The sequence below is a fragment of the Pipistrellus kuhlii genome, unplaced genomic scaffold (assembly GCF_014108245.1).
Source record: "Pipistrellus kuhlii isolate mPipKuh1 unplaced genomic scaffold, mPipKuh1.p scaffold_m20_p_3, whole genome shotgun sequence".
Classification (NCBI taxonomy): domain Eukaryota; kingdom Metazoa; phylum Chordata; class Mammalia; order Chiroptera; family Vespertilionidae; genus Pipistrellus; species Pipistrellus kuhlii.
This window is the reverse complement of record NW_023425529.1, coordinates 901,363-922,464: the sequence shown is the minus strand read 5'-3', so window position 1 is coordinate 922,464 and position 21,102 is coordinate 901,363. Positions and strand designations below refer to the sequence as shown.

The following is a 21,102-nucleotide window of genomic DNA, read 5'->3' as shown; positions in this document are numbered from 1 at the left end:
TTCCATTTAATTTCTTTCACAAAATGCTTTGTTTTTTCTTAAGACACAGATCCAGAAAGGTGTGCAAAAATTACTTTCCCTTCATGGGCCACATTTTGACAATACCCTTCTGACCTTACCTGCCTCTTGGCCAATGTGGCATATGCATCAGCCCCTTGGGCAGATGTGAGCCAATGGGCAGAGGCGATCTAATTACTTAACCCCATTTCTTGTGTGTACGAGTGTAGCCCTGGGAGAGAAAGTGGCTTAGTCAGTGAGAGAAAGGATCCAGAAAGTGAGAGGAACAGCTCCCAGTTGAGGGTATGCACACTACCCAACTCCTTGCCCCTGTGCTGGTGGGCAGTCGACCTCCCAGAACCTTCCATACTTCTCCATTGGGAGTGCACACAGGGACCTGGGCCTCAGATCAAGGCTTCTGAACCTCAGACCAAGGCTTCTGAATCAGCCTCTTCAATGACGAAGCCCTGGTGTGGCTAGACATGTTTAAAGCAATTCAGACATATTGATGGCCTAGCCACTGAGTCACTCCTCAGTGCATTTGGATATGTCATGCTTCAGTTGCTTTATTGCCTTTTAATGGAGTTTCAATTTACTGAAATTTTGGTTGAATTGCTAGCAATCTTAATAGATATCAAATGTCACTTATTATTACTTACTAGAAGCCCAGTGCATGAATTTGGGTCCCCTCAGCCTGGCCTGTGGGACTGGGCAGAAACAGGTTCTCCGACATCCCCTGAGGGATCCCAGATTGCAAGAGAGCGCAGGCCAGGCTGAGGGATCCCATCAGTGCACGATCAGGGCCAGAGAGGGACCACGGGAAGGCTCCAGGGCATGTCCAGCTTGCCTCGCTCAGTCCTTATCAGTCGGACCCCAGCAGCAAGCTAACCTACTGGTCAGAGCATCTGCCCCCTCGTGGTCAGTGCACGTCACAGTGACTGGTCAACCTGTTGACTGTCTGCCCCCTGTCAGAGTGAGCGATTGAGTGGCCTTAGCATATCATTAGCATATTACCCTGTGATTGGTTGAACAGCTGACCAGTCAACAAGACACTTAGTATATTAGGCTTTTATTATAGAAGCCTGTTGCACGAATAGGCCTTCCTTCCCCTGGCTGCCACCACCGGGTTTCCTGCAGCACTCGGGACCCAGGTTTTCGCTCTGCACCGCTTTCAGTCTTCACTTCGAGTGGAGCGCCGCTCCTGTAGCTCCCTCCGCCCCCCTCTAAGGGCAGGGCCACCACCATCTTAATTTACATACTCACTCCTGATTGGCTGGTGGGAATAGCGAAGTGACGGTCAGTTTGCATGTTTCTCTTTTATTAGTATAGATTCTTATAATATCAGAATTATGTCATACTATGTGTGGAAGCAGGCAAAGAGGGAGAAGCTACATAAAAAAGAAAGCAGCCCACTATCTACTGTTAATAAGTTGTTAATTCTTCTAAATAACACATGCTTCACAAATGTGGATTCTGATTGATAAACGTTTTCTTTTCTGCTAAGGAATCCTATTTATCACTATTCTATAGTGATTTCCAAAGCTCTGGCTTAGGTTTCTATACCTTATTTCTTTTTGCTTTCTTTGCTGTTGTATGCTAAGGGAAGAGTACTTTTGTGGGTTTGTCTGGCCCTTAAGGTTTAAATATAGTTTTTAATGGTTCCAGGATATAAGTATTAGAATATGTGGTATACCCTCATCATGATGTTGTTCCTTGGCCTGTTTGGATATTTATAAAATTACTAATTTCAGGCTGTATTTAGGTGCCTGGCATGTTAATTGTAGTATATGGGAAAGTACTTTCAGAAGTAAGATAGGAGATGGTGTTTACAAAGATTTATTCACCAAATTTTAGCACAGTAAGACTAAGGGTTCCTTTGGGCTTACTGAAGCTTAGTGTAAGGCAAGTAAAATGACAAAAATGGTTGCAATAATAGCAAATTTGATTCAGAGTTACAACACAGAAACGTCATGTAGGTGTACCCAATTGAAAGAAACTTCATGAGAAAACCCAGTGAAGATGGCCATGGTTTATGGAGATCCAGCATGTTAGAGCAATGAAAGGGAAAAGGAAAGGTCTAAGCATTCAGATTTTGACTTAGTAAGCTTTCTTTCACTGGAGCCTTCATTGCATTTAAAAATGAAACAGTACGCTGTAGGAACATTATCCATGCAGAAGCTCCGATTTTAAAGATTTGCATCTTAGGGAACAGTGTGCACACCCAGGGTGAAATTTCAACTGATAAAGAGATCTCCCTGTACTGGTGTATCAGTCAGGGCTCTGTCAGGAAAACAGAGGTCATTCTAGGTATTCCATGTAGGAAATCTTTTCTTCCTTTTTCTTTTCCTCTTTTTTTTAATTTAGCCCCTTTGGAGGTATAATAAACTGCTTATATTTAAAGTGTTCAGTAGCCACTAAAATTTGGACTATGTATACAAAGACCATGAATGTATCCTTGGTCAGTCTCTGGTCAGCCCTCCTTCCCACCTTTCCCTGTCCCTCCCAACCCTCAGGTAACCACTGACCTGCTTTATGTCCCTAAAGAATATTTTGCATTTCCTAGAATTTTATACAAATAGAATGTGTAATACTTTTGTCTGGCTTCTTTCACTTAGCTTAATTATGTTGAGATTTATCCATGTTGTGTGAACCAACAGTTCATTCCCCTGATTGCTGAGCAGCATTTCATTGTATTTTGTTTATCCATTCACCTACGGGTGCACATTTGAGCAGTTTTAATTTTCAGCTATCTATAAAAGCCTAAGCAACCAGAATGACCAGACGTTATGATGTGTACTGACCATCAGGGGGCAGATGCTCCGTGTAGGAGCTGCCCCCTGGTGGTCAGTGCCCTTCCACAGCCAACCTCCCCCTGCCAGCAGGTGCGCCCCTTCCTTCTCCCCCTTCCCCCATAGACCCTAATTCAGCCAGCACCCCTGATAGACCTCAATCACCAGCCAGGCCAACGGACCCAACCTGTGCACGAATTCGTGCAACCAGGCCTCTAGTTATAAATAAGCTGCTTTAATGTTTATGTAGAAGTCTTTGTATTAGACATATTCTTTTCTCTAGAGTAAGTACTTAGGTTAGGAATGGCTGGATCATATGTTAGGTGTATGTTTAACTTTAAGAAACCGCTAAACATTTCCAAAGTGGTTGTACCATTTTACATTCTTCTCATGAGAGTTTCAGTTGCCAAAATTTGGTATGGTCATTCTTTTTATATTTGGACATTTCAGTAAGTATGTGTATGATATCATCTCATAGAGGCTGTAATCTGGTTTCCTCCTTAATGACTGATAATATTGACCATCATTTTATGTGCTTATTTGCTATCTGTATGTCTTCTTTGGTGAAGTGTCTCTTCAAATCTTTTGACAAGTTAAAAAATTGGGTTGTTTTCTTATTGAGTTTTGAGAGTTCCTTTGTACAGTAATTCTTTGACACAAATTTTTATCAGGTAAGTATTTTGCAAATATTTTCAGTCTCATAACAATATATTTTAAAGAACAGAATTTCTTAATTTTGATGAGTCAAATTTGTCTTTTTTTTTTTCTTTTATGGATTATACTTTTTTGGTATTATATCTAAAAAATAATTTGCCTAACCCAAGATCATAAAAATTTTCTCCTATAAGAAACGTGTGTTATCTTTTCTGTTTTAGGTTTTTTATTTAGGTCTGTGATTCATTTTGAGTTAATTTTTGGATAAAGTATAAGGTATAGATTAAGGTTTCCCCCCTTCTTCTTCTTCTTTTTTTTTTTTTTTTTTTTTTTTTAAACATATGGCTGTCCAAGTGTTCTAACACTTGTCAAAAAGACTATCTTTTTGCCTTGGCTGGGGTAGCTTAGTTGGTTGGAGCATCATTCCAGTACAGAAGGCAACCGATTGATTGATGTTTCTCTCTCTCTCTTTCTCTTTCTCACTCTCTTTCATCCCTTCCCCTCTCTCCCTAAAATCAATGGTGAAAAAATAAAAAAGACTATCTTTCTCCACTGAATTGCCTTGGCATCCTTTTTGAAAGTAATTTGTGTGTTCTGTGTCAGTCTCTGGAATGTATTCTATCCATTGAACTTTTTCTCTATTTGGTGCTAATATCAATCTGTCCTAATAATTGTGTCTTTATAATAAATATGGGTGTCAGATTGTATGTCAGATTTGTTCTTTTTAAGAATTTATTGGCTATTCTGGATCCTTATGAATTTGAAAAGGAGCTTTTCTACCGAAAAGTCATATCGGGATTTTGATAGGGAGTTCTTTGAATCTACAAATCAGTTTTAGGAGAATCGACATCTTAACAATATTGAGTCTTCCAATCCATAAATACAGTCTATCTCTCACCTTATTTAGGTTTTTAAATTTTTCTGTCAGCTACATTTTATAGTTTTCCATGTGTGGGGATTATACTTTTTTTTGGTCAGATTTATCACTAAATATTTTCTAATTTTGATGCTACTGTAAGATTTTTAAAATTTTTCCATTTCTGATTGTTGCTCTCGTACATATAATAGAATTGGTTTTATATGTGATCTTGTATCCCACAGCCTTGATAATTCTGGTAGATTTTTTGGTAAAATCTATTGCATTTTTTTCAAGAAGGGAAGGTTTTAATATATGAAATTAAAGGCTCACACAACTATTAGAAAGTCTGGGAGGAAAAATTCAAGGAGGCCACTGTTCTTGTTGATGAGATTAGAGTGCTAGTAGGTTCCCAGGAAGGCATTGATCTCAGCTGCCTGCAGTGCCAGTGTGGCTTTAATTCATCTGGAAGCTACTGTAAAGGGGGAAAGTCCTGTGTACTGATGCCCATGTTATCTGCTTACAACTATTTGCAGAGAATATTGACTTCTTTTCTGACTTCCAAATATAAGGTGGGTCCCTCTCACTGGCAGCAGCTAACCTAGAACAAACGGAGAATGGAATTCTGGGAAACGCAGCTCCAGACCTTTCCCTGCAATGCAGGGAAATCCTTAGTAGGTAGTGATCACAGAGAACATTAATAGAGATATATGCAAGATCCCGCACTTGATCATGAACTGACTTGGCAGTACTGTGAAGAATACTGGGATTGGGAGGTTTTAACTCAATAAGATATGACTTCCAAGAAGGCAAATTTGTTTTTTGACAGTACGGGCAGTGGTATGTTATTATCTGGGACAAGGAAGTAGCAGGCCTACACTGTGTATTAATTGATTACAACTCTTGCCATTCAAATAACTGGAGGAGTGTAGATAAACTGGAACATGTTTAGGGGATGTGGAATGTTTGATGGAACTGAGAGTGCCTCAGGGATGCGTGATGGATGACTACAAATATTTAGAAGACTTGTTCTTTGCCGTCTGAAAGGGAAGCCTTAGGACCAGTGGTTGGAAGCTGTAAGGAGACAGTTCCTAAGGCAGCACAAAGAACTTCCTGCACAGCCACATCATGATTGAACAGGAGCTCAGGAGTTTCCTTTGTGACAGATTGCTGGACTGCCGGGCAAGAGTGTGTAAGATAGAAGAATTGTGGTTTCAAATGAGATGTTCCTCCGGCAGCATTGTAACCTTGAAATTCTTTGCAGGGAAAAATTCCCCCAATTATTGGTTACAACTCTTGCCACATGGTATTTCTGAAAGTGAAAACAAGTTATTTTAAATATATTACAGGGTATTTTACTTTATTTGGTTTGAGTAATTCCAAATAAGGTCATTTCTTCATGTGCCTCAAAATATGGGAAGAGGGAAAGAGTCAGAAGCTGTGTGTGCAAAAGTCTTATAGCTATATTTCATTGATTCTGCACTCACTTCTTTTACATGCTTGGTATCTCTGACATCTGCATGCAGTTAATGGCACCCTTCAACTACTGATGCTTTACATGTGCTGTCATTCAGATTTTATTTTACCTGCATGGATTTGGTCCTAACTATTCTTAATGTTATTAATTCAAAGGAATTCCATGCATATCTTGTACTTCTTTAGTTGTTTAATTGCCTTCTAATATACTATCTTTATAAAGATTACACTAAAATTTGGCACTGAAACACAGATTGCAATAACGAGGCATAAGCTTGATATTAATGAGGTTATTTGTCTTTAAGACATAACTACAATTCCATATTTTCTTGGAAAGAAACAACCCAAGTGCATTATACCTGTGAAGTTCAAGGTACAGTCCAGGGATCAGTAGCTTACTAGTATTAGAAATGAAGAGTTGTAGGTCCTAGCCCACACCTGCTAAATAAGAATTGGCATTTTAACAAGATTCCCGTTAAAGTTTGAGAAGCATTGTTTTCCCCAATGTCTTATACAATGGTAACCCATATGTAGGAGGAGCTATGTTCAATTTTTCTTCCTGCAAGTCACTCAGTGTTAGAATGATTTTTTAAAATATGTTTTATTGATTTTAGAGAGGAAGGGAAAGGGAGAGAGAGAGAGAAAGAAACATCAATGATGAGAGAGAATTATTGATCGGCAGCATCCTGCACGTCCCCTACTGGGGACTGAGCCCACACCCAAGGCATGTGCCATGATTGGAATCCAACCTGGTACCCTTCAGTCCGCAGGCCAACGCTCTTATCTACTGAGCCAAACCAGCTAGGACTTAGAATGATTTTTATGTCTCAATGCTGTTTGGCCTTGTCTACGAATTTAATATCATGTGCAAATTACATTAGCATCCTATTAAATTCCCTCATTCAGATCCAGCAAATGAGAAAATGTTAAGGACAAAACCAACACACTTATTTGGAGTACCCTACTATGTAATTTCCTCTGCCTGAATGGATATATTCCAACATGTTATCTTTTATTGTGTGTGCATTTTTAATTAAAAATACTCCAAATGGATACTTTGAACACTTTAACTCTTTTCATTATATTCCTTTTGTAATTTTCCTCACCCCAAGTACGTGGGCGCTATCATTAATACTATGATTGTTAATGATTTTGTGTTGGTTATTTTCTTATTTTATAAATTGCTGAGCTTAACAGTTGTCTTTTAAGGAAATAACCCTCTATAAAAGTCACATATATCAGATGTGCTTTGGAAACCTTAAACAAATCTGTTTAGAGTTCTTAATTATATAGACAGTAAGAATTCACTGTCACTTATGCCACAGGTCTGTTAAATGGCAGTGCTATCTCACAGGTCCTTGGGAATCAGACCATGGATGGAAGGAAACCACTGTTACGGGTGTCGGCTTTAGGACCACGTCACCTCTCCCGTGCTCCCTGGGAGGATGAATGCCCTGTACCCTGTCAGTTCCCTGTTAAAGTCACACACAAGGACAACTTATTGGTAGAACATAAATCACATCTCAATCTCTAGTTACAAAGGAGTCAGGAAACAGACCAGAAGGGGCTTGGGATGGAGTTGACTGAGCAGATGCACTTGTCCTGCTGAGAGTAAATAATAGCTCCTAGTATTATTAAAGAATTATATTGTGAATTATGTGGTAGAGGAACATTTTAAATACCCCCGTGGTATCATATTGATCATATAATGTACTTGAGTCAAGGAACCGTGATTGATAAAACTGTAGCGGTTTGAACATATTAGGGTAAAGTACAGTTTCTAGAATATTTTTGGAAATGCATTTCTGTGAATGTCAGGACTAAACGATTTCTAAAATTCTTTTGGGCTTTTATGTGGCTTTCAAAAAGAGCTATTTAAAAATTGTTTAAAGTAGAAGTCCTTTTCAAAAATTTTAAAAGATGAGTTAATGTTGGAGGCTTTTTTAAAAATTAAAAATTGTATTGAGATAATTGTAGATCCACAAGTTCTTGTGAGAAGTAGCAGAGATTCCATGTGCCTTTTACCCAGGTTCCACCAGCGAGTTCTTCTTGAAAAATTGCAGTCTAACCTCATAACCAAGATACTGACTTCAGAATAACTCACTGGCCTTATTTATGTTTCCTCAATTTTATTGTACTTATTTGTGTGTGTGTTTAGTTCTGTACAATTTTATTACATGTAGGTTCATATATCACCACCATCGAGATATAGAATCATTCCCCACCTCAAGAATCAGTATTGTGATATATCCACACTGCCTCACTTCACCTCACCCCCTGATAACCCCACTTGTCATTTCAGGAATGTCATATAATTGGAATCAAACAATATGCAATCTTTGGGACTGGCTTTTTCACTTACCATAATTATCTGAAGGTTCATCCAAATTGTTGATGTATTAATAGCTTGTTCTTTCACAGTGTTGGTTTGCTTCTGGCATGTTTCATGCGTTGAATGGGTCAGTTGTTTATGTTCAGTTCTGTCTAGCTCAATTGTGTGGAGTTGGTTAAAAACTGGAACCAACGGTGCCACACTTACTGACCACAGAGCATGAGGGATGGATTTTGATGCTGTGATAACCAGTTATCCCCATCTTAAAGAAAGGACAGTTCTCTTTATAGCTGAACATAGTTTCCTGTCAAGATGAGTCCTGGTTGTTTAGCTGAATTTAGGCTCTTCCCATCTTTTCACTCTAATCCGCATATTGGCAATTACTGCTTTCAAGTAAGAAATTGTCAGCCCTGCCTCTACTTGATGTTTGAGGCATGGGAATATGAATTCAAGAACCATTGGCCATGGTTTTCTAGTTTGTGGAAAGAAGTTGACTTCCTACCTTGATTATCACAAGCCATGAATTCACATATTCAAGATTTGGTACTTTGAAAACAGCAAAGGACTGCAAGCTGTCTTCAGAGCAAGAACAGAGGTTCCTGCTCTGAAGCTGTTGTCCAGGTTGTGAAGCAAGATATAGCAATTTAAGAATTTAAACTGAGCCCTGGCCAGTGTGGCTCAGTTGGTTGAGTGTTGTCCCATGTACCAAGAGGTCATGGTTAGATTCCAGGTTAGGGCACATGGATTGTGCACTCAATCCCCAGTAGGGGGCAGCCGATTGATGTTTCCCTCTCATTGATGCTTCTTTCCCTCCCTCTTCCTCTTTCTCTAAAATCAATAAAAACATTTTAAAATTAATTAATTAATTAAATTAAGAATTTCAGGAAGGTCAGCAGCACTGCATCTTGTTTGCTGCTGAATTCTCAGCCTCCAGCACAGTGCTTGGCATCAAGTAGGCACTGGAACGAGGGAGAGAAGGAGGGAGGGAGAAGGGACCCTTTTAAGAAATACGAAGCCCAGTTCTTTTGGTATGAGTGAGGACCATTACAAAGTAAGTGCAGAAAACTCTGAAGGGTGTGTGTGTCGGGGGGAGAGGCGGTGCTATTGCTATGGGGGGAGGTGAGAAAAGAAGTATAGCACCCCATCCCCCAGAAAAAAGCTCTGAGTTTCACGAAAGCGCTTTCCATTCCAGAGCCTTACACTTACTATTCCCCCCACCTGGGCAGTCACTCATTTCCCAGAGAGCTTTCTCACTTAGGTCTCTACTCAGATGTAAACGCCTCAGAGAGGCCGTAGGTGAACATCTTGTATAAAGGAGACCACCCCTTCCTGTCCTTTCTCTTTTAGTCACTCTCTGGTCTGTTTCTCAGTTTGATATTCTTCTTGGCATCTGTAATGACTCCCTGGCACTGCCTGTTTGCTTTGTCTCCTATCTGGAATGTCAGCTTCCTGAGGGCAGGGGCTCTCTCTCACCCAGTGTTTTATCCCCAGTGCTAGGTCAGTGCCTGGGATGCAGTAGTAATCGGTGTATGTTTGTTAAATGACTTAACTATTTGCTTTGAGGCTTTTCTTTTGGATACATTTCCCAGGTTTGGCTTATAGGACCCTCTTCAGCTGGCCTTTCTATGACCATTTTACCTGTCTCATTATTTATTGAACATTTTTTTGCTCCTTGACAAGTAATCCAGGCTCATCTTGTACTTTCCTTGCCCTAATCTCCAGATTAGCTCTTTTTCCAAAGAAGTCTGTAATATTTTTTATTATTATTATTATTTTTTTTTTTTAGTGAATAATGGTATTTAGAAGCCAAAATCTGGATGCTGGGTATGTTTATTGGTATTTGGGTGTTTGTTCCTCAAGCCCTCTCAGTAATAGAGCTAGTGTGTGTGTGTATGTGTGTGTGTGTGTGTGTGTGTGTGTGTGTGTACATGCACACGCACAAATATATTCCTCACTTATGCGCAAGGGATATGTTCCAAAATTCCCATTGGATTCCTGAAACCGTGGAGAGTGCCAAACCCTATAAATTCTATGTCTCTTCCAAGATACACCTTTTCACTAAACCCATATTCTTTACAGCTTCTCTTTAGCATGTCGGAATCGCTAACATCACTACTCCAGTATTTTGGGGCCATTATTATTAAGTAAAGTTAGGGTTACTTGAACCCAAGCACTGCTACAATGAGAGTCAATCTGATTACTGAGGCAGCTACTAAGTGATTAACATGCAGGTAGCTCATAGAATATTAAAAAAAAAAATGAATTCATGCCAATAATTAATTCTGGTCCAACTCCACAAGGTGCATTCTCTCTTTTCATTTTGGTAACTCCTTTTTGCAATAGTGAGAAACCTAACTTTCACTATCCTTAATATATTTATTTAATTGTTCTTATTTTATTTTTTTACAGAGAACATTTTTTCCCTCTCATCATCATTAATCCCCTCTATACCTTCAACTATATTTATGTATTAATCAAATGCCCTTTATGTAACCAATCCTGCATCACCACCACCTAGATGCCTTCCCTGCATGGATGCCCTCTTCCCCCAGCGTGGGCTCTGGCTCAGCATTGGGAAATTTTAAAGCTCCCCAAACAATGCTAATGTGCAGCTAAGATGGAGTACAATTCAGTTAGGAAAAAGGTGAACCCCACATTATGTGATCCATTATTAAGTGAATGGCCAGTTTTTAATTTGAGTTTGGTTTTAGAAAATAAATTCTTCCGAAGGAAGTGAAATTTAAAGAGAGGACTCAATTCTACCGCTATACACAAGAAAAGATCAGAGTGAAAGCACAGTCTGTCCCTGGAAAGCTTGGTAAAATGTTTGTTTTGGAAGTAAATCTGCTTGTAGTGAACATGAATTTTAATTCCTTTCCCTAAATTACCTGTTTATAGGAAAAAATAATTGAAAATGTTAGGGTTTTTTTTGTTTTGTTTTTTAAGAATGTGTCTCATTAAAGACTTACCACTTCTTTTACATTGCGTTTTATAAGTGCACTTTTAATATTAGAGTAGATTTAGAAAAATGCAACTTAATACTTTTTAAAGCATCGTATATTTAAGTAGGAGATATTCATGCTGTTTACTCTTTCTCTGTAACCAGTTGCACTTTAAAAATCTGAAAACCAAGTTATAGTATCTGGGTCATGAGGAACCCCATCTTCTTCCACTTGCATCTAGAGGAAGCAAGAGGCTCTAGAAACCAAAATATAACATGATCTGTGGTCAGCCTGCCTTAGGTGGTCAACATCCATCTTGCCCGTTTTCATAAATCCATTTCTTAATGCATGGCCGCAAGTGGGTGTTCACCAGGAGACTCACACTGAGACCAATGTACACATAACCTGACTCCAAAGAAATCCAGCTCTAAACCTAAGGAAATTTCAATAAAATCTCTTTCATGATTGCAGTTTTAAAGTTTTCATGGAAATTACCTTGAGTGTGTGAATTGTGCACATTAGGCTTTTGTATATTTACGCTCGGAGGTTGTACAAGGAGAAAATGTGAATGTGGACAGAGCCACCGAAAACTTGACATGTAGATAAACATTTTTTTCCTGTTGTTGTTTGTTTTATCTAAGTGCAGCATTAATTACATATTCATGAGAGCTCACTTCGGGGGGGTTGGTCCTCAGCTCCTTCTGTGTGGGTCCAGTGATTTCTACTCCCCAAACTTGAATCCTTCAGGAACCATCTTTGTGATTTTTGCCACATATACAAACTTTCACCTTCATGTTTCCCTTTAATTTATGTGACTTTTAGGTCTTTCCTAGATAATATCTGTGAAACCAGGAATTTGATGTGTTGATCCCCTAAACTCACCAGTACTGTTTGGTACTTGGGGATCTGGGAACTAGATCTCCAACTTGCCTTCAAATTCAGAAATTCAATAAACAAGGCATCTGGGGTCTCCTGACTTGAACTTAGAAGTTACAACAATAGTTGCTTATGCATTTTTCCCAGTTGACACATAATATTGAAATTTGACATACCTATATAAATGTTAAATTTTAAAATTACTTTTCAAATGTGAGGTAGAAATTACATTATCTTAGTTTCTTAAGATTTCATCACATTTCTTTAACTACGATATTTATTATTATGTATCATTTTTATTTTAATTGAGGGGAGCAAAATCTGATTGTCCTGATTCAGGTTTTGCCTGGAAGATGCAACTGTGAACTCACCCAATAAAAAGTACCTGATATATAGGACACTCAGCCTTAAAAACACAAGATATAGGACATAGAGTATTATGATAATCACTCTGAAAATGTTTGGGGAAACATCTAAATTATAAATATCTTTGTGCCATAATTGAATTAATATATTCTGTTATTTGTGAAGACTATTGCCAGAAGCGAATTGTACATTGACATACGTTCACATCACGTTCTTTGATGAATGGCAATACACTAATTGTGTGTGTATGTGCACTCGCACTTTTAGGAAGATCTAAAAAAAAACCTCACTTTAATGGACTTCTTTGAAGCCAAACTTAATGTCCTGTTTTGCAAAAGGGGTGACAGATCAAAATTAGGGATAACTAAATTAGGTTTTTGCATTCTTTCAGTTTAAGTAAAAAACCGTGTTCTGCTCAGTCACAGAGATGAATTGTTGCGTTACACACCATCTACCAGCAGATATTTAACTTTCTGGTCTGACATTACTTTAACAGAGAGAAGGAGCAAGAAAGGGAAGAACAGTTAATGGAAGACAAGAAAAGGAAGAAAGAGGATAAAAAGAAAAAAGAAGCCACTCAGAAGGTGGGTTTGTTCAATTAAGTCTATTAAATAATGCTGCAGTTGAATTTATTAAAACAGCAGTAAACAATACAATAAAACTTGGATATAATGGGCTAATTTGAACAAGGGTGTGTCCATTAAAGTCAAAAGTCTGTTATATAACAAAGTAAGTTTTCTGAATGCGTATGTTAAAAATTTGACAAATTAGTTTACATGTTTTTACTTACTTAGACACATTTGTGTAATTAAAATTAAATATGCATGAAAATTTTAATTTCACAGAAAAGTTTTTTATATATATTATAGTAATTTTAAATTTATACTGAATAGGTCTAGTAATGCATGCATTTATTAGTCACCACAAATAAACAAATGCACACAGCTGGGTTGTGGCCTAGCGCAGGTCTGAACATCAGCAGCTCAAGTTAACCTGCTACAGAGGAAGCCAGCTTATCTCAGATGCCTAAGCCTAGACCAGTCAACTGTGCCGGGAAACTAGTTAGAATAAGGCAGCTCTGAACAGCACATCTTGAATGAAGCTGCAGCAAAGGGAGGTGTAGAGAGGTAGGGGGACTAGACACAGTCCTGTGAGGGCCCATGGTTTTTTCTTTTGTAGTTAACCTTTGTTACTGGCTAAAAAGATATCACAACAAGGAATTGCAAAGCCCAATTCAAAGTTCTGGCCATTTTAATAAGCTGCTATGTAATCTGACTAATCATTACAGCCATTTGACAATTGAAACATACCAGATGAGCTCCAAAAACATCACCTCTGTGGTGCCAAACTCCGTCTTCCTCCTCCTCTAGATTTGGTTTATAGAGTGAAGCTAAGTCCTGAAGTTCTTTTTATTTTTAATAATTACATTGTTCTCTCTGATGAATTGAATGCTGGATTTTTATTATCCAATAAACTGCTATATTCTGGGCTCATACATATTTGTGAATAAAATTAGCATTCACACTATTAAAAAAACAAACTACTGCAGAAAGTCTTGGTCTTTGACAATAGAACCAATTACCATGCTCAGGATGTGCTAATCCTTCACCGGACTTTGTTGAAAAGTCATGACTCTTGATTTAAATATGTAGACTATAGTTATAGGTTTGTAGTATTTATTTATGTTAGTGAAATTACTGCTATTTTTTTCCAACATAGGACCTATTCACTAAAATTTGTTAAAAATAACAGTAAATTATTAATAATAAGTAACATGTTAATTACAAGCAAATCTTGGTTAAAAACATTTTGTAACTAACAGGTGTTGATTTTCACATGTGACATATGGACCAGAAGTTTTGTTCATTAAATCAAATTCCACAAAATCAAGGGTTTACTCTATTGAGAAAGGCAAGACATTTTCTAACACTTAAACTCTTGACATATTTCCCTATTTGTATCATAATTAATCTCTATTTGCTTAAGCAAGCTTATAGAATAACTTCCGAGTCACCGCGGTTTGCTCTTCTGGCCTACTCCAGCATTGTCATTTATCTGAGCCTGCCTTTTGATAATTGCATAAAAAACCCTCCTCCGAGAGGATCTGATGGGCCTGCTCAGTGTTTTGGGGAAGAGTGTGTTGCACAGCTTTGAGGGATTTGCTTAGGGCAGTGGTCGGCAAACTCATTAGCCAACAGAGCCAAGTATCAGCAGGACAACGATTGGAATTTCTTTTGAGAGACAAATTTTTTAAACTTCTTCTAATGCCACTTCTTCAAAATAGACTTACCCAGGCCATGGTATTTTGTGGAAAAGCCACACTCAAGGGGTCCAAGAGCTGCATGTGGCTCTCGAGCCACAGTTTGCCGACCTCGGGCTTAGGGTAAAGGAGATGCTAAAAGGAAAAAAAGGCAGACAGCTGTCAGCTGGAAGGTCTTCGCTGAAGTGTTTGTCTCCTGGGCTGTTGGAGTAGAGATGGTTTGAGCCCTTGCCAGGCTCTCTTTGTGGCAGAGCATGCCCCTCTGCCCTGGCCGTTGTCTGAGCTCATTTCCCTCCCCTCTGAGCATCACCTGGTGTGGGCTTTGGCTCGGCAGGGTTGCTTTCTTTGATTCTTTTTTGGAGACAAAATTGATTTTCCTCCTGTGCTCGTTACCGCTATCTGTAGCACTTGGGAAGCAGGGGCTCCCCGGGAGAGGCGGGTTTAAGGATCCCTGCTGTGGTCCCAGCTTATTGCAGATAAGCTCAGGGAGGTGAGCACTGTTAAAGGTGCAGAGGGAGCTGTCCATTTAGCACAAACTCAAGGCAAACACAGCCAGTGCTATAGAAGGTAAAAGGGACACTGCAAGTATTCCCAGCATTGTTGGATAGAGCATTTCCCATAATTCAGTTTTCTGAATTATTGAAATTAGTTCACTTATGAATGCCAGCTGTAACAAAAAAATACTGGAGATATTTTCTGAATTGGAATGCCTATGATCCTGCCACATTAAACCTATGGAATATATTTTATCTTTTCTTCATTAAAAGGAATATTGATTACTGTTTGCTACTGTGATAGATTGCTGCTCTCTTTAAGATTTTGTCTGCTTTTAATTGTTTCTGTTTCTCTTTATAGTGCTGTGCTTGCCATCACATCTTCCTGCTATAGGATACCTCTCCTATGTTCCTTCTAACCTAAGCTTGTTAGAATTGTCTAAATCAGTGTTTCCCAAAGTGTGGTACGTGTACCCCCAGGGGTACGGAAGAGTTTGGTAGGGTACGCGTTGCACCGGAGTTTGGTGGAGATATGCACTGCACTGTGCTTAGCTGTGCCTAATTCTACGTTCTCATGAGTATGAGGGGTACTCAGTGTTACAAAAATTATAGAAGGGGTACACATATGTCAAAAGTTTGGGAAACACTGGCTAAAGTTGTTAGATAATGACTCGGATACTTTTAAAAAGTTTCTTCGGGATATGCAGCCACATTTCACAACATTGAGGTTGCAGATAAGCGGGTCCACCCACCAGCCGTGCAGTGTTACAGGCATTGCCCCCATGCCCCGCACATGCTGACCCTCCCACTGCAGTGATGGGAGAGTGAACCTCAGTGAAGGCTTCCTTTCCTGTGTGGCATTTGCATTCCATTTAGAAATTGTAGTTTTCAGCTGTGGGAATGGATGCTTACTAGGCTGGACACTAGGGAACTTGAGCAAAGGCTGTGAACAAGAAGATGCAACTAGAGCAGTTGACTAGGATATGTGCAGTTCATTCTAGTCCTTCATGTCGACAGTAGTGTTCTCTTAACCTAAAAATGTCAATATCTAGAAACAATTAATACAGTAGCAGCTGTAAACTTTCATTGTGGATCCTACTAATGGAAAAATGATCAGAATTAAAGATGGTCTGGATTTATTCAAGAGTGAATTGGGGCCCTGGCTCAGTAGCTCAGTTGGTTAGAGCATTGTCACAATACACCAAAGTTGTGGATTCAGTCCCCTGGTCAAGGCACATACAAGAATTAAGCATGGATGCATAAATAAGTGGAAAAGCAAAGCATTGTTTCTCTCCCCCCCCCCCCCCCTTCTCTCTCTATCCCTATCTTTCACTAAATTTTAAAAAAAATTTAAAGAGTGAATTGGGATGATTTATGCAGAGAATGTAGTTTATTCAGCTGGACGGTCTATCTCTGTGTGCTTGCATCTGCATCAAAAATTGGTTACGTTCTGGTAAATAGGAAAACCATCATAAGTAAAATTTCAAATGGAAAATTTGGAATAATAAAAACTCAGTCATTTTGTTCAAAAAATGTTCTAGATTGGCTGACATGGGATCTAGGCCAAAACGTGGCCTTTGATATTGTTCTATCATACTGAGCTATTGTGAAATTTCAGAATGAAATTGTGACTTAGCAGTTTTAAGGAGAGACCGAAAAGTTTACCATGTGATTGTCTTAGTAGTTTCCAACTTTATTATAGAGATGACACCTCACCTGGGATGCTATGATGCAAAGAATTGTGTAGAACATGCCAGAGGTTCTATTATGTAGTCCTTCAGTCAGTCAGTCAGTCAGCAAACATTTGTGGTTCTTTTTAGCCCTTCCACATCTTTTTTGCTGCCTGGCCCATTGCTTTATAACAATTTCTTCGCTTTTGTCTTCCCCATTGTAAGTTTCTCAAGATTTTATTCATATTTACATTTTCAGTAACTAGGATAGTAAGTACCTGGTGCATAGGAATCACTCAGAAAAATATTTGATAAATGAATAGTCAAGAATGAGTTCTGGCAATATAATTTTCTTAAAGAATTGACTTTTAAACCTAAATTAAATTATTTTGGCACAGAAACTAAACATGACCTTTTCCCATTGTGTTCAATGTTTGTGGCAGTTTGTTCTTTCTAGAGCCTTCACGTGTAAATGGTTAGATTTCCATTCATGAGAGAGGTGTCAGAGAAGGATTCCATTAACATTCATTAGGCTGATGCTGCTAAAGGATCATTGTTCATTGTTGGCAGAACGCATGCTTTGATCATCCGGCTTTTCACCATCAGGGGGACATCTCTTCTAATAGAACCCATATCATAAGACACATCGACATAATTTGGGTTTGTCACTTACATTTGGGGAAGACATTGACTTTCTGTATAACTGATCTTCATAATGGCATTCTAAGAAATCTTTACAATAGTATAAACCTTAAATTGCCACAAGGAATTGATATGTGGATACAAATCTGTTCATTCTTGGTTAAATGGGGTTATACAAAAAGCATCCAGTTGAATTGAGTTCTGTAACAATTAGAACTGGGAAACACTGTCTACCAGAAATTCAATACAGTGGAATTAGCTTGTCTTTTAATGCAAGAATGTAAAAACCACTCCAGGAGGTCACACAAGTAGATTGTTTCATTCAGATTCAATGTCTGACACTGTGTGCTGCAATCTGTTGTGAAATGGGCTGGTTAGCTACAGGACATGACCCTCCAAAGATGAGCATGTTTTTATGAACACCCATAGCAATAATTTAATATGATTACTAGCCACAAACAAAATCTCTTTTATATGAATTTTTTTAATGTAAAAGCCAGAGAAACAATATAAAAATGCTTTGAAGATTGACACTTGGTAAAAGGGTTCAAAATTACCTATGATCTCAATAATGTAAGATAACCATTATTGGAATTGTGGTGTATTTTTTTTTTTTTTTTGCATTTTCTTTTGGATGTTTACTTATGCATGCCCTTTTGTGGCTTTGTTTTAGTATTAGAGGGCATGTATAATTAGGCACCCATCTTTATTTTCCTTTCTTATTAACAGAAATAGTTTTTCATGTGTCTCCTAATCATCATTTCCAAACTTCCTAATAACCCATTAGTATATTCAGCCTGTTCAACTTTTTAGGTTAATCACTTCTAAAGATATATCAGTGACTATATAAAATAATATTTTCAACAGAGGTATCTTTATTTGTTCAAAATTTACATATTTCACTCTTACTGTATTTCATACTGATTTACATAAACTTTGATAAAAATAGCCAACATTTATTGAACATTGGCATAGCATATCTTTAAAACAACCTTTTTGCAAGGAGAAGCTGTTATTATCTCCAATCAAAAGATAAATAGAAAACTCAGATGGAACAGCCAGGAAGTAGCACAGCTTGGTTCTGGGTCCTGTTCTCCTCCCATGACCTCTGATGCCTTTGATGCTGGGCCTAGGAACTTTCACTTCCTAGATCTGAGATCAAGTGTGTGAGTCCTTACTCACAGGGGGATATTTCTGTCCCTATGGCTAATTTAGTTTCTGGGCCATATCCATTTGCTTTTCTCGAGTCATTAACAACCAAAATGGCAAACAGCATTCCTGGTTCAAGGACTTCATCGTTTAACGAGAGCGGAATGCTTTTTATTCTAACTTTTAGTTTCCTTTATAATGATGCCGTGTAAGTTATGATGGCCACTGTCTTTAGAAGGATGTCTGACCTGAGTCCCTTTTTCTGGGTTTCTAACTATGTCTGCGTACTTGGTAGCTAGAATTACTTGAGTGACTGGAATTAAAAGTTGTCTTATAATGTCAAGTTAGAAAGCAAATCTCATTGACTTGAAACTCTTCATTTATTTTGCAGGTCACGGAACAAAAAACCAAAGGTAAATTGGGTTTTGTTTCTTTTTTTTCCTTTTTAAGTCATTAGATTCTTTTGTGTTTCGATTTTGCACCCTCACTGACTGAGCCTCCAGTGCACTGGCTAAGTGAGAGTGGGTGTAGAGTAATAAAAGTGGTGTTTTGAAGTCACTAAAGAGCAGTAGCGACAAACAAAAAGTACTTGTCGTGGTGTTTATAGTGGCCTTTTTAGTAGCCTTACATTTTTTCAGGAAGTAAAAAAGTTTAGAAAAAGTGATACTTGTTTTAAAAGCATATGGGTCATGATTTTGAACTCAACCTTTTCAAAACTTTTCTTCCATTATTATTTTTTTTTAAGTGAAAATTGTGGAGAGAGCAGGACAGGGATTTCAGTTGGAAGTTATAAGAAGGCATGGACTAGAGTTGGTCCTCCTGCCCAGGTGACAGATAATCAAAAGCACTTCCGGTAGAAGCTAATGTCCCTCATTGTTGGATATTAGAATTGAGTTTCTGGGATTGATGCAGTAGATTTAATGGGGGGTAGGGTAAGGTTAGAAATTAAAAGATAGACTACGTAATGGAGGAATGTAGACACAGCAATTTAGCTTTGTTAAAAAACTATTCAGGTGATGGTTGACTTGATGAGCATTATCTATCAAATGATTAGTTTATAAAAGCTAACCTGACCTTAGCTGCGTTAGTAAAAATATGGTATCTAGAAAGGGATGTGCAATTCCTGTAATGGGCACCACACTATGGAAAGAACAGAGACAAACCTTTGTGGACGGTGTGGCATTTGGGCCAGATTGGTTAAGAAATGTGAACCTGTGTCACCACTAGGAAAGTTAAACACCCCGGGGGTATTTAACCCCCAGGGCAAGGCTTCCCACTGGGCAGCACCTGTCTTCAAAGATTTGAAGGGCCCCCGCCCCCCCCCCAACACTTAGCAGTTCCCCAGTAAATGTCTGTTGGGTGTTTTGTTCATTGAGACCCATTCTCATCCCAAAAGTACCAATGATTAGTGATATCAACACAGAAAAGCTTCCAGCTCAATATAAATTTTAAAAATTTAGATAATTGTTGTCTAGAGCAGTAAGTCATAACCTTTACCTTCTTGGGACATATCTGCGGGACAGCATCTTTCCATTAGCATCCCTGGGGTGGTGGACCAATCAGTGCATTGGGCACAACTCTGTTTTTTGAGCGTATTCTAGAAGGCATGTGACAGTGAGTGCATGTTGGTGGTTGGGATAATTTTGAATTTACTCTTATTTATTGATATTTGAGGTGGGGAGTTTTCCCCAAGTAAATAATTTACAAACTAAATTACTTGCAGTATCCTTCACACCTTGCAGAGACACCTGTGTGTTCTAACACTGTGGTGGGAGCTCTTTCTTCAGGGACAGAACTGGCTTTCTCTAGGGAGTGAATGAATGTGAGGCGTTATAAGACATGTGGCTCAGGTAGGTGACCCAGAAGGGAGGTAATGAGGATGGAACCTGTTTAGGAGCAGTGGTGATAGGAAGTTGCTTTGGTTCAGTAGAATGAATATAATGGTGATTAGATAATGGACACCTTCCAGGTTTCTGACTTGAACAGTTGGTTGGATAGTGACTCCATTCCTTGTACCAGGCGATAATGGGAGGGGAGCAAGTGTGAGGGTGACAGGAAGGGTGGGAGAGTTCTGAGTTGGAGATAGTGATTTGGGAAAGATTTTTACATAATGGTAGTTAAAGCCTAAGCTTGGGAGAGTTTGTGTTCAAATAACTTAAATATGAGAAGAACACAGGCCTAACCTTCACATTAAGATTTTTTTTTCTAAACTTATGACCAAATTCAGCTGCCATCTTGCAACTCTTATTAAGAGTATAGTCAAAAGCAGGAGCTGCCAGCTGTGACCCTTGAGCCAAATCTGACTCACTGCCTATTGATGGACAGCCCGTGAGCTAGGAATGTTTTGTACATTTTTAAATGGTTGGGAAGGAAATAAAAGAACAACAATTTTACAGCAATAAAAATGGTATAAAAATTGTATTTCAATGTCATAAAGTTTTATTGGAACACAGCCACACTTATTCATTTATACATTGTCTGTGGCTGCTTTTGCCCTAAAAGTACAGAAATGAGTCGTCAGGACAAAGATCATATGGCTAGCAAAGCCTAAAATACTCTCTGGCCCTTTACAGAAAAAATTTACTGACCCCTGACCAAG

General features: G+C 38.6%; 1 protein-coding gene across 13 annotated transcripts in view; it reads left to right on the top strand.

Moving 5' to 3' along the window:
* TNRC6B (trinucleotide repeat containing adaptor 6B) overlaps positions 1–21,102 on the top strand; it is a 205,166-nt gene that overhangs the window by 127,077 nt on the left and 56,987 nt on the right. For all 13 annotated transcript variants that reach the window (XM_036459340.2, XM_045587461.1, XM_036459346.2 and 10 more), the window contains 2 exons: positions 12,785–12,872; positions 18,895–18,916. In XM_036459340.2, the coding sequence (XP_036315233.1) occupies positions 12,785–12,872; positions 18,895–18,916 (110 nt within the window). The remainder of the gene's footprint in view (positions 1–12,784; positions 12,873–18,894; positions 18,917–21,102) is intronic.